Source organism: Vombatus ursinus, unplaced genomic scaffold (genome assembly GCF_900497805.2).
Source record: "Vombatus ursinus unplaced genomic scaffold, bare-nosed wombat genome assembly UNPS02014786.1, whole genome shotgun sequence".
Classification (NCBI taxonomy): domain Eukaryota; kingdom Metazoa; phylum Chordata; class Mammalia; order Diprotodontia; family Vombatidae; genus Vombatus; species Vombatus ursinus.
The window spans coordinates 43930870-43945230 of record NW_020954564.1 but is presented as its reverse complement, the minus strand read 5'-3'; the positions used below and the strand labels follow the sequence as shown (position 1 = coordinate 43945230).

The 14361-nt window shown below is 41.5% G+C and overlaps 1 protein-coding gene across 1 annotated transcript in view; it reads right to left on the bottom strand.

The window, feature by feature from the left end:
• The window catches only part of LOC114047096 (ribosome-recycling factor, mitochondrial-like), a 56878-nt gene that overhangs the window by 13013 nt on the left and 29504 nt on the right, over positions 1-14361 (bottom strand). Inside the window, exon 6 of the mRNA XM_027867822.1 lies at positions 965-1124. Within this exon, the coding sequence (XP_027723623.1) occupies positions 965-1124 (160 nt within the window). The remainder of the gene's footprint in view (positions 1-964; positions 1125-14361) is intronic.

Genomic DNA, 14361 nt, shown 5'->3' with positions numbered 1-14361 from the left:
GCTAGGATTTAAGCCTAGCCTGCATCTCCTGATTCTGGGTCCAGTATCCACTGTGCTTTACTACACTGCTGGGAGAGTACAAGACCCCTGACATGAGTTCCAGCCTCCAGGATCTCCCACCTCCAACTCTCACCAACATCCAGCAAATGGGATACTAGGGGCACCAGGACCTTCCCCAGGGTACCCCTGTGTCAACACAGCTACCCCTTTCCATGACCTCCTCCTTAATTCCTTCTACAAAAGCTGTTTGATTTGACTTTAAAGTCAGGGAAGCTGGGTTCAAGTCCTGGCTCTGACACTTAGGAAGTATGTCACCATGCCAAGTCATTTAGCCTCTTTGAGGCTCAGTTTCCTCACCCAACACCCAGGATGGCTATGAGGAAGGTGCATTATAAGGCACAAAGCACTGCATAAATGTCACACAATTATTCCTCCTAAACCATGGCTTTCCTCAAAACTCTCAGATGGTCCCAAATCTAAACTCCTTCTAGCTGGAAGGCCCAGGAAATGTGTCATGAGTGAGGAGAATTGAATTTGGAGTTAGCAGCTCTGCTGCCTATTGCCTGTTCGATCTTGATAATGTCACTTTACGTTTAAGAGTCTCAGTTTCCTCAGAAGTAAAAGAGGAGGGTAGCACTAAATGACCTCTTAGGTCCCTCCCAGATCAAAAGTTCAATGATCCCTCTTCCCTCCCACACATTCCAGCCTTGACTCTAGTTCTGGCTCTGTACCTGCTTTGGGCAGATCACTTCCCCTCTATAGGCCTGTATCCTCATCTACAAAATGGGAACAATATTTGTACTACTGACTTCACTGACATGGTGTAAAGACAGCACTTTGCCACATGTAAAGCATTCTATGAGACCTATAATTACTACAGCCTTGCTTATCCCACATGGCATTTATGGCAGCTGTTACGTACAGTTTATATACATTTACATATTGATCTGAAAATCGCAATTACCTGTTTCTCTATTAGTTTAATTGTATCTTCAGCCACTGTATCCTTGGATTTCTTCAGTTTATTCATTGCATTTGTCCGCACTTTCCTCAGGACATCCTTAGCCTTGTTTGTGTTCTGTTTTGCAAGCTTGACCAGCATTTCTCTGTGTTCCCTGGTAACTCTGATCAACAAAAAAGAGGGGGGTGGGGGAGCCCCGAATTAAAAAAAAATTAGCCAAACATTTGTTATTGTATTTTAGGTGCTGCTGAAAAGATAAAAATAAGAGTTAGAAAGCTTGATCATGCCCGTGTAGAGAAACACTGGGGTTAGTATAAAGCAGTCCTGGGGCCACTTGCAATTTGCCAAAGCGGCCTGTGGCAGTATGTTGTGCAGGCTTGTTTTACATCCTATACATTTTTTGCAGGCTGCCTGAAATCTTTTGGTGGGCCACAAGTGGCGAACGGGCCACATGCTGTAAAGGTCCTGGTGTAAAGTCTAGAGAGCAACATGACCTTGGAGAAGGCCCATAACCTCTCTGGGCCTCAGTTTCAAGCACAGGTTGGATGGCCATTTCTCATATGACAGAAGAGATTTTTGACTGGGTGTGGGTGACCTTTGAGAGTACTTTGAACTCTCCATGGTTCTGTGATTCATCTTTAAAACAGGGACAAATTAGAATAAGAGCTAGAGAAGTAGGGGCTAGAGAAGAGGGGAGAAGTAGTGGAAGACAACAATCTTAGAGTCAGGAAGACCTGGGTTCAAGTCCTGCCCAAGACACATACTGGTGGTGTCACCATCTGCTTTGGTGCATGGAGTTTTCTCTCTGGGGGTAACCTATACCAATGACATTGCCACTCCGGACCAATAGCGGTGTTTATTTATTTACAGGGCTACTTCACAGCTTATACTTGACTTTCTTCACAATCACCTTCTGTGATGAGCAAGTACAAAAACTATTACTCCCATTTTACAGAGGAAGAAACTGAGATTCAGGGAGGTTAAGCTACTTTCCCAAAATCACACAACTTAGGGGCAGAGTTGGACTCCTGACTAGATTACAGCCCAGATTCCTTAATTCCCAGAACACCTGATTCTTATCATTAAATAGTATTTTACTGTACATTCTTACAGTCTGCAAAATTCCTGGATTTAAGATGTATGGTTTTTAAGATTCCCTGTGAGCTATGATGTGGGTATCTCCTTATCCTGTCTGCTACTCCTATGTTTTCATACTCTTACTCTCCCTCCTCAAAACAACCCATTCAATCTCCTTGCTAAAAGTTTAAAGGAATTTAAGGAGCAATGGAAAAGGGAGCGTTTTTGAAAAGCAAGCAGTGTACTGTACAAGGAGAATTCTGTGTCAGAATGCTCATGAGAAAGGGAAGAGGGCCTTGTACATAAATCACTTACATTTGGGCACCTAAGTTGTGCCTAAATGAGTATTCTTTAGGATTCTAGGCAGAATATACTTTCAAAGTCAAAAATATGAATCCCAGAGCTGAAGGGGGATCTAACCATCATGTCAGTAGTTTAGGAATTTGGACTGGTTCTTGTTGCCCTCATGATTTTCAATCCAATTAATGGAAATCACAATGATATTTTTCTTTTAGGTTCTATTTTTTGGCACAGCAAAAGAAACAGGGAAGGAACATGGAAATTGAAACTTGATCTACCAAGAAAAAATACAAAAAACCCCAAAACTAATCATATCACGATGCCAGGAAGAACATTATGAATAATCTGTGTCAGTGCGAAGCCACTTAAACTTCTAAACACAGACCACTGAGATATGGCAAAGAGTCTTGACTTTGGAATTAGAAGATTTGGCTCTACTACTCAGTAGTTATATGACTTTGGGGAAGTCATTTAATCTCTGGGAAAAACACTACTTGCCCTGACTTCCTCACAGGGTGCTTGTGAGGCTCCAATGAGATAAAGGTTGTAAATATAATTCCAATACTGTAAGGTGCCAAAAAGCTGGTATTATCACATCATCATCATCCATCATCATCATCATCATCATCATCATCATCATCATCACCACCACCACTATGACTTCACAATTAGAGGCAATGAAAATACTCCTGGAAGTAGGACACAAATAACTTGAATTTTTACTAAGGCATAAGTTAATAATGGCCTCCAACCTGCTGATCATGATTGATTGTTAACCTAGCTTTATCAATCACAGAGCTCCACAGAAGGAGTAAAATGGCAAAAACAGGGAAGGTTGTAGGGATTAAAGATAACCTTTTCCTATATTTCACAATTCTGCTACAAGATGGCCCCGAGTATCAGCATTTCTCTTGCCAGGGAAGAAACTATCATTACAAATTGCTGGGTTCAGTGCCCTTAGATACTAGAGACACATTTGTCTCTCACAGCATTTCAGGGATCTCATCTATCTAATCCAACAAGTATTGATTAAGTTGATAAACTGTAGAAAATGAACAGTCTGAAAAAAGTTAGAATAGATATAAATGACTTTTGGAAGAGGCTCACAACAGATAATTCATATATATATATACATATATATATATACACATATGTATATATGTACATATGTATGTATATATGTATAAGCTTATTGTATAGAAGGTATTTTATCAGTCATATTTGTTGTAATTTATTTTCTGTTATAATACAGGCCAGGAAAGAACCTGATGTAATGACAGAGAAACTAATCTTAGAATTAAAAGACCTGGGTTCAAAGGTCCTAGATATTTGGATATTTACCAGTTGTGTGTCCCTGAACTTCTCAGAACCTCAGTTTCTCATCTATAAAATGGATATAATAATACTTGTATTAGCTACTGTAAAGGGTTGTTGTAAAGAAACATGGAAATTTGTGCTATCATGTGTACTAGAGAGTTTTTGAAGAAACCATCATTCTGATAAGGAAATGGAGTTTTTCTAGGTATCCTCAGTTTTGAAAAACAAAATGTATCATCAGGTTGTTCAGGGAACTAAAAATCTACATAAAATATTGATTTTTATCATGCTGACTGAAATGGATTTATAGGTTTATCTTTCATGGACCTCTTTTTTTTTTTCTGTTCCTGAGGCTCTGAGGTACCATTAGGAGTTGATCCATAGCAGCATGATGGAGGGAATGTGGTACAGTGCAAAGTGCACTAAACATGGTCATGACTGTTTGTCCTTCTGTCCCTTGGGTTAAAATCGAATCCTTCTTCCCTGTGAGGGTCATTTATACAGTCCCTGAAGACAGATTCAATGCCTTCCTCTGTCACTCTTCATTGCCCCCTGTCCCAGATCTACAAACCCAAGGTTCTCTTCTACAGGTTAAATATCACTAGATCTTTTCTTCTCCTTTCTTTGAAGATCGAGTCTCCTCACCTCTTCCAGGCTGGAAGTGTAGTGGTCACCTATAGGCTCAATTCCATCAATGATGGACACAAGAGCCTCAACATACTCTGTTTCCTCCCTGGGCAGCTTCACCCCTGAACTAAGCCTGATGGTTCCCCAATGTTGAGGACTCACTGTACTGGTGTCAGACTTAGTTCAGACCTCCAACTGGCTCAGCCCTACTACAACTCAGAGCTCCTACATTCAAGCAATCCACTAGCCTTAGCCTCCCTGAGAGCAGGAACCAAAGACATGGGCTACTATTCCTGGCCTAGAGCTTTCAATGAGGCAGCTAGGAGGATAAAGTGCAGCAAATGGAGTTAGGAAGACCTGAGTTCAAATGCTGCTTCAGACACTAGCTGCATAACCCTCAGCAAGTCATTTAACCTCCAAGGACCACAATTTCTTTATCGGTAAAATGAAGTAGTTGGATTCAATGGTCTCTAAGGTCCTCTACAGCTCTCAGTCTATGGTCCTATGATCCTGTGAACTGAGAGGCAGAATAGTATAGGAGGAAGATCATCAGATTTGGGATCAGAGGACCTGAGCTGAAGTCCCAGCTCAGCTACAGACTATATAAAAGCTCACTTAATTTCTCTGGGCCTCAGTTTCTTCTCTTTTAACAAGGGAGCTCTGGCCTAGAAAATTTCTAAGGTTAATTCCAGCTCTAAAACCTGTGATTTCATCATCTCAAGTCTTCTCCCCATGCCAACTGTCTTCCTCTGGAAGTGCTCCAGGTTGTCAGGGTCCCTTCTCAAATGTTCTAGGCTGGCCAAAAGTAAAATCAACAGTCCAGGTGTACTTGCCAGGGCAGGTGTGTGGCGGTGCAGCAGGGCTAGCATCCCCCTCATTCCAAAAGATTCCACACACCTAGTGCAACAGGGCTCCAGAGACAGCACAGAGTCCACCCTCCAGCTGGGCCTTGTGCCAGCTGATGAATACAGCAGCCCCTTCTGTCAAGGTCAGAGATTCCCCAGGACACAATGCAAAGATTTTAACCACTCAGCAGGTTTGGCCCTGGCCACAGGGTGAGGCATTGTTTAGACAAACTCTGCTGGTTAGGTCTTCCTGATATATCCAAGACAGACACCTTCCTGGACTCCTTGAACATATCCCCTGGAACAACATGCAAAGGGCACACCCCACTCCCAACACGTGGCAGACAAGACTCCCCACGGTAAGATAAGTGCTTCCTATTATTTATACATCAGTGCGACAAATGTACACAGAGCTATCTAGCAGGTGATAAAGGAGAAGGCAACACACACAGATGGAATGACTACAAAAGATAGCTATTAGGTAGGACATTCAACTTTAAATGGTTTTCTGATTACACTTATGGGAAATGACTTCAAGTTTTCAATTCAATTCAATTAACATCTACCAAGCATCTACTATGTGCCCAAACTTGGTGTCTCCCCCGCTACCTGGCACAGTGCTTTACATACAGCAGATATTAATGTGTATATTGAATTAAATTGATTATCATAGAATTGTGCCAGGCATAAGGGATATAGTACTTAAATACTACAGGGTTCTAGGAGAGGAGTCCTTCCAACAAGACAAGACAGCCACTCCCTTTGCAACTTACTACATGGTGTTTGCGAAATGCTAGGGACAAAAGCGGCATTACAGTCAACCTGGGGAGGAGCCTCTACGACCTTGATAACTCGGTCTTCAGACAAAGACATATCTAGGGTCCTCATCAGACCCATACTTGAGAGCCTTTTCAGCTTGGTGGGGCCTACCACTTTTTACCTAACACCAATGGCAGGGCCTGTAGGAACCCAGTATCAATTCCATGTGATGAGATGCTGGAGTACAACACTGGTGGAGGGCACAATTTCAATGACATTAAAACTAATATACATTAGGTATCGACTGAGCTTATACTTCTTATCTTTCCCATCATAATATTCAGTACAAAACAGGCATTTAATAAATATTTGTTCAAATAAATTAAATTGCAAAGTGCTGTGTCAGGTGCTAAGATACAAATTCAGCCCAATTTTGCAAACATTTACTAAGTTATCTACTACATTTAAGGCAACTTATCTACTATATTTAAGGTATCTCCCCTAGGCAAGGGAGATACATCTCTGCTCTCCCCATCCTGGTTCTCTATTAAGAAGACAGAAGCCAGTCAATTAAAGAACTATGATGCAAGGAAAAAAGTAAGGAGGTCCAAGTAGCCATCAAGGCAAAATGCTACAATAAATTTAAGATGGGAGAGATCCCTTTTGGTTAGGTACGAAGGACAAGGAAGTCTCATCTTTGGTGATTCCTTCCAGAACCTTCAAAAGCCCAGGGTCACTTGTATGCCTCCAAAGATCGAAATTTGGTGTAACAATAAAAACAGGTCATTTGTGCAAGGCTTATAACCTAGCAAATACTTTCCTCAAAATACTTCTATGAAGCAACATGCTAAGAATTATCATGACAACTGTACAGAGGAGGAAACTGAGGACTGGAGAAGGACCTGCCCAAGAACATATCACTAAGTGCCAGAACTGAAGGATTCAAACCAAGATCTCCTGATCCCCAACTCAGTGATCAAGGTGATGCATGTATTCTGAAAAGTATGCAGCACTTCCCAAATGCAAGGTGTTATTATGCTTTGTTCCAGTGCACATTTTGTAACGAGGATTCTATTTTTCCTACTGACTTGCTTTAAGTCCCAGAGAAGCATTATCTACATAGATTTTCAATTAGCTCCAGGAATTTATTTATGGTTCTCCAATCCTAGACCTCACTGTCAGCTTTGCCACCCCTGGAAGGGGCCTTAAAACCAGCTTAGTCCCTTTATTTTACAGATAAGGAAACAGGCCACAAAATGTTCAATGACTTGTCCAAGGTCAACTGGTAAATAAGTGGAAGACCAGGATTCAAACCTAAATCTTCTAACATCCCAACCTGGTGTTGATGTTCTTTCTGCTGCCTATGGTGTTACCATGATGGTATGAGTCTACAAAGTAAGAGATCTTAACCTAGAGTCCAGAGACCCCTTAACTTTCTAGGGGTCCCTGACCTTAGATGGCAAAAAAAAATTACATCTTTATTTTCACTAACCTCTAACAAATTTAGCATTTCCTTCAATTATGAATGCATGCAACAAACATCATTCTGAGAAAGGGTTTATAGGTTTCCCAGACTGCCGAAGGGGCCCATATTACAAAAAAAGGTTAAGAACTCCAGCTATAATAAATCAATACTTAAATAATCTTGGTATTTTCCAGATTTCTATGACCTTTGCTACAAAAGCTTTTTATAAAGTGAAAATCCTTTTGTAAATGAATCATCATCCCTTAAGATCTGAAAATGCCTGGATACCTTCCCTTCTCTAAAGCACCCTAGCTACTGAGGCAGGAATTCAAAGAATTACGTCAACTAGCATTTATTAAGTGCCTAGGCTGTGTTCTAGGCTGTGCTAACAAAGGCAAAAGATGGTACCTGTCCTCAAGGAGTTCAGTCTAATGAAGCAGAACACCAATATATCCACTTTTTTTTTTCATTAAAGTGAAACCTTTCCTTCCCTAACTCTTTGGAAAACATACTTCGTGAGTCTCAAAATTCCTCGTCGGTTAAAAAAAAGAATCAGCCTAGATGATCTCTCTTCCAAGGTCCTTTCCAATTTTAAGTTCAACAATCTCATTAGGCTCCCTACTACCTACAGGATAAAAGACAAACTTCTAGCTCTAGTATTCAAAGCCCTCCTCAATCTGATTCCAGTCTATCTAATTTCACACTATAACCCTTTCATGCACTCTAAATTCCTGCCAAACTACACTGCTCACAGTGGCCCAATTTCATCCTGCTATCCCCTGCACCTGCATTTGAGCAGGCTGTCCTCTATTCTCTGGCAAATGTGCCCCCTTCATCTCTACCTGCTGGAACATTTCTCTTCCTTCAAGACCCAACTTAGGTAACTTTCCCCCTATATCACAAAACTCCTCTGAACAAGGTGTTTACAAACCTAGAAGGCATATTGAAATGATCCCATGTATTAAATGAGAACTGTTTAAACTGCTTAAACCTCCTAGGCCTGGGACCTGGCAAAAGAAATGATACAAATGGATTCCAAAGAAAAAGAACGTCCTGCTATTCTAGGGAAGAGGATTTTCCAGTATTTCATCTCTAACCTTCTAAGGGGCAGGGGGAAATATAGGAGTGTGAATCTAGCCATCTTCCTGCTGGGATTCTGTGAAAAGAACTCCTCCCCAGGGATGGGAAGAGCAGCACGGCAAATTTGCCATGAGCACACTCACCAGCTTTATTGTTTTCAGGCAGGGGCAGCCTGGGGACTTGGGGCTCTGAGGCCTTGAAGGAAATGTTTTTGTTTGTGCAGTGTGGCCTGATTTCCTATGCATCTTGGTTTGAGGTCACAGAGCTCATGCATCCCCATCTGTCTGACAAACACCAGTGCCATCTCCCATTTAAGTAACTGGACCTTTTGTTGGTAACCTTTGTACCCCAAAACAAAGGTAGGTTAAAAAGGGAGAAATGATCTAATTCTTGAACCTTGAAAGTCAGGGAGTCCAATCCCCTCTTTTGACAGATGAAAAAACTGAGGCTGAAAGGGGAAGCAACCTGGCCAAGGTCATGCAACTACTAAGTAGCAAAACCAAAATTTCAACATGACTCAAAATCCAGGACTCTTTCCATTATACTAAAAACAAGAAATGAGTTAGAAGGGACCCCAGAGCTCAACAACTTTTACCTCAACCTGGGGTAGTATCCACAACAAGTGGTCATCTGTCCTGTGTTTGAAGACCCTCCAGTGATGTAGGACTCATTTCACTCCTGGATTGTGTAGGAAGCCCATTCCAGTTCTGGACAAGAAGTCCTACCAGATTCCACTGAATTGAAACCTGTCTCCTTATAACTTCTTCCCCACTGGTCCTGGTTTTGCCTTTCAGGGCCAAGAAAATTAAGTCTTGACAAGTCCTCAGATACTTGAAGATGACGAGAATATCGTTCCCCAAGTCTTCTCTTCTCTAGGCTAAACACTTCCAATTTCTTCAATAAATCTTTGTATGGAATTGTCTACAGTCTCCTCCCCCAACCTAGCCAATGTCTGGACAGGCTCTGGTTTGTCAATGTCCCTCCTACAATGTGGCACCCAGAACCAAACGCTGCACTACAGCTGTGGTCTGATCAAGGTTACTGCATCCAGCCCTGCTGTAAGAGAACCGTGCTGCGACAATGCTGTGACCCCATCAGTGGTACAGGAAAATTCTGAGCTCGTGTAGATGTGTAATTAGTCATTGCTGTCCCTGTCCCTCTTCCAATCTGAGTGCAGCAGGAGGGGTGTCTGCTCAGAGGGGTTAGACACGTTAATGATGCTATCTAACCTGGAAGATTGCTGGCAACTTTCTTCGCATTTTAAATCAGTCTATTAGGTGATGGAAGAAGATATCAGAGAGAAGAGGACAGAAGTGGCCTCTTATTTATGCAACATTTTGCATAGGTGTTGGTGACAACTTTCTCTCCAGTTTCTGTTGAAAGCTCAATTCCTTTAGAAGTGTGTCTGTGAAACTGATTGCTTCTCTTTGTGTCTTTCAATCAGCAGGCAGGTGCCTAAATACTAGGTCTCCTGTCTTAGGAGTGTGCTGCAATTATACACACAAGGCAAACCATGGAAACATGTGGGCCTCTCTAGAGCTTAAATGCATGAAGTTTCTCTTGTCTTTTGGATGTGGCAAGGCCAAATAAAAGGAAGCAAGTGTCTTGCAGACTGATGGGAGGCCCACCAGATACTTGCTTTAGAAAAGCACTCTGTGTGGAAAATCATCCGACACAATGAATTACTCAGAAATGAGGAGCAATGGCTGGTATCTGAGTAGTAATGAAAGAGGTAGCAAACTCCACTATAAACAGCTGCAGTTGCTCAAAGGAAATTTGTGGGCTCTCAATCCAAAATGAGGTCTTTGAGTCATTCTTAACTGATTTTTCTCTTTAAAGAATGCCAAAGTTCCATGTATGCGTGTGTGTATGTGTGTGTAAGAGAGGATATTACCAATATTTCCTGGAATGTGTAATTCAGACACACTATCCCTCTAGCACAATCAACCACAAGACAGATATAGTAGCTGGCACATAAATGGAGGAGGGTAGCATTTAGGGCTCATCAGATGATAGGAAAATAGCTTTGGAAAGATGGAATCCAAGCTAGAGTACTTCAGCCAAGATTATAGGATTTAGAATGGGAATGGACTTTAGAACACATCTAGTCCAACCACCTCTAGGGAAACTGAGGTGCAGAGATGGAAAGGGATTCTCTCAAGGTCCCACAGGGACAAAAAGCAGTACTAGAATTTAAAACCATTTATTTTTACTCTAATGCACTGTGTTGTTTTTTTTTCCATCATACCATATGAAACTTTATGGTCAGTAACCTACCAAATGGGGGTAGAAAAGTCCTAGACAGAAGATTCTGGGTGGAATTTTCTTGATCATCAGGTCCCTCCCTCAGAGAGGCACACTGATTTCCAAATGCGCAGGGGGAATGACAGCAATTAACTGAACCGAGGCTCAAAGAATCCTTAGTGGAAAAAATGACAGAGGGGATTTTTAAAAGAACAGAACCAATAGGACCAAATCAGAGAGGTGATTTTTTTTTAAAAGAATAGGTCCAATAGGACCAAGAACAGGACCAAGGACTAACCTTTTCCTTGTCAAACAAAGAAACAAATGCATTACAAGAAACAGGATTAGTTGTTTTCATTTGGGATTTACCTGCCAGAAATTCCTTATTTCCTTAAAGTTCATATTCAAGGAACAAACTGTTATGTTTATTAAAAATCAAACTACTCTTCAGTACTCTGAGCTGAACGAATGAATGAAAAAAATTTTATTAGGCACTTATGTGACAGGCACTGTGCTAAGCTTTGGAGATACAATTCCAAAAGAGACAGTCCCTAAATTTAAGGAAGTCAGCTAGGTAGATAGAGCACTAGACACAGAGTTAAGAAAACCTGAATTCAAACCCAGCCTCAGATACTTACTAGCTCTGTGACCCTAGGCAAGGCAAGTCACTTAACTTGTCTGCCTCAGTTTCCCCAACTGTAAAATGGGGATGATAATAATAGCACCTACCTCACAAGATTGTTGTGAGGATCAGATGAGCTATTTTTTAAGTGCATAGCATAGTTCCTGGAACATGGTAAGTGCTTAATAAATGCCTGTTGCCTTCAAGGAGTTTATAATATAGTAGGAGAAAACAACACAAACAGGGGAGTGGTGGCTAGGGAAGGGAGAAATGAATAGCCAGGTGGATGGCCTGAGAGGAGAGATGGATGAGATGTGAAGGCTGAAACATGGTCTGGGATATCAGAAGCCAGATGAAGTGTGCCAATTCAAAGTAATTAGAGAGGTGATGGAAGAAGATATCAGAGAGAAGGGGACAGAAGTGGCCTCTTATTTAGAGCTCAACTTTACCTACTCCCAAAAAATGGGAGAAGGAAAAGAGACCTAGGACAAATGACGGCACGAGAAGTCATTTTAATTCTTGGTATCAGTTCTTTCATCTGTAAAATGGAGACAATGCTGTTTGTACTATCCACATCACAAGTTTATTATGAGGTGAGCACTTTACTTGTAAACTTTAAATCACTATACAAAAGAGTTATTAAAGATAGAGCTGTAGAACAGATTTATGGATACTTCAAAACAGTCTCATTTGTGTGGAGAGTACCCTTAACTGGTACAGATCACAACCTATCCAAGGCATCTCATTCTGGGTGACATTGGTCAATGTTTTTGTAAGTCTTCCAGAAAGAATCTACCCAATACACCAAAGGCCTGCCTCTGGTTCACAAACGCCAATGGAGCACCTAGGGTGTCCATTTTACTATCCCTCAGTGTCACTCTAGAACTGGTCCATCTCCTTTCCCACTTTTACACTCACACACACACACACACACAGATTCTAATACCACCAACCACTACCTCTCATCAGGTGGCCAATTCTGTGGCAACGGGCTTCTTTGCTCATGAGACAGTCCTCGAGCAGCAGAAGATGACACACGTGTATGACCATCAAAAGGACTATACTGAAAGCCTTTCCAATTTGGTGGAACTGACCAGAGCTTGTACTCCCAATGGCAAAGGCTGTGAGATGCCATGGTCACACCAGTACCAAAATAAGGCATCAGAGGAAGACCCCTATGGAGAATATGTGGGTGTATGGAAAATATATCATATGTGGGAAGATCTATTCTACAGTTCTATCTTTATTAACTCATCTGTATAGTGATTTAAAGTTTATAAGTGTGTTGGCACAATTAATTCAAAGATACCATTAAATAGATCCAAGGTAACAGAGGCTTTTCCTATACTATTAATATCTTGTATTTATATGGTTTCTACCTTCTTAGGAATTCAAAGCATTTAATACATTATCTGTATTACCCCCCAACATTATTCTTCTAGGTTACCATGTACTAGTATGCTGAGTTTACAGATGAGGTAATTGACACAAAGGACACCAATATTTTATCCACGGTTACCAGGTGAGTTAGGGGCAAAGTCACAGTAAAAGCCTAGGTCACCTTACTCCTACATCAATTTTCTTAATCATGCTATCCTGCCTTTGAGAAATCAATTTCTAGCTGGAAAATTCCCTAAAATATAATTTAGTAATGTCCTCAGGACCCTCACCTACACTGTTAAAGTGAGAAAAAAAGTATATAAAACGGAGTTTACAGAAGCAGAAAGGTTTGCTCTGTCATTTTTCTCTTGGATTACTCCCATTGCCTACTCTAATGTAACATAACAGATTCCTATGCCTTTGTAAATGGTAGTTAAACTTCCCAGTTCTTCCGTCTAAGTTACATAGTTCACACCAAAGGAATGAAGAACTCTTCTGGGACTGCAGAATTCCATAATGTGCAAATTAGACCTTTGACATAAAAATATCCTTATGAGTGGGCCTCAGCATTGGAGGATGGATCCATTACAACAATGTAACAAATTCATTCACAACAAATTCATTATATCAGACAGCCAGAGCTGCAAGAGACCTTGGAGAATATCAGAGCTTAGAGCACAGAACACTGAAGCTAGAGGAGCTCTAAAATAAAATAGTGGAGAACTGGCCACAGAGTAGAAGTACTGAAAGGACCCATAAGACCATAGCACAACTTGTTAGCTATCTCCACAACAGTCAACATCTTCATCTGCTACCCACAATCACCCTCCACAAGACAAACTTTGGACTCCTCCCCTGGGACACTGGGCTCTAGTAGGTGAGATAGGGCCTTATTTCCCCCAGAACCAGTCCTCTCCAATACTTTCTTGCTATGGCCACATCGTGCCACAGCACATGTAGCTGTATCGCATCCCACATACCCCCCCACCTCTGCATCCCCTCGTCCCCCATCACCTCACCTTCCAACTTTCCTTACTGGGTTAACTTCCCCCATTAGAATTCAGCTCTTTGAGGGCAGGGCCTATCTTCTGCATCCATAGAATTTAACACAATGTCTGGCACATAGTAAGTACTTAATAAATGTTCTGTCAGATGTTAGAACATAGAAAACAGAGTGTTAGTGCTATAAGAGATCTTGTAAGACCAAGTCTAACCAAGGGTGGGGAACCTACGGACTCAAGGCCACATGTGGCCTTCTGAGTCCAAGTTTTACAGAACAAATCCTTTTATTAAAGGGATTTGTTCTGTGAAGCTTGGATTCAGTCAAATGGCTGAACTTGAGGACCTAGAGGGCCACATGTGGCCTCAAGGCCGCAGGTTCCCCACCCCTGATCTAACCCCTCATTTTCAGAATAGGAAAATGAAGGCCAGGGAGATAAACAACTGGACCAGGACTGCCCGACCAGCTAGTTAATGGCAAAGCCACAGCTCAAAGCTGCTTCTGCTGTCTCCTAATAGAAGGCTCATCCCAGGGCAATGTGCTACTAATCCTGGCAATAATACTAATACAAAAGTACTCAGGCATCTGTTTAGAAGCTAAAATGGGGGGGAGAGAAAGAACCTGATTAGCTGTTTTTTGTGCATAAAATGAAAGAACTCTGGAATCCTGCTTTAATCTCATGAA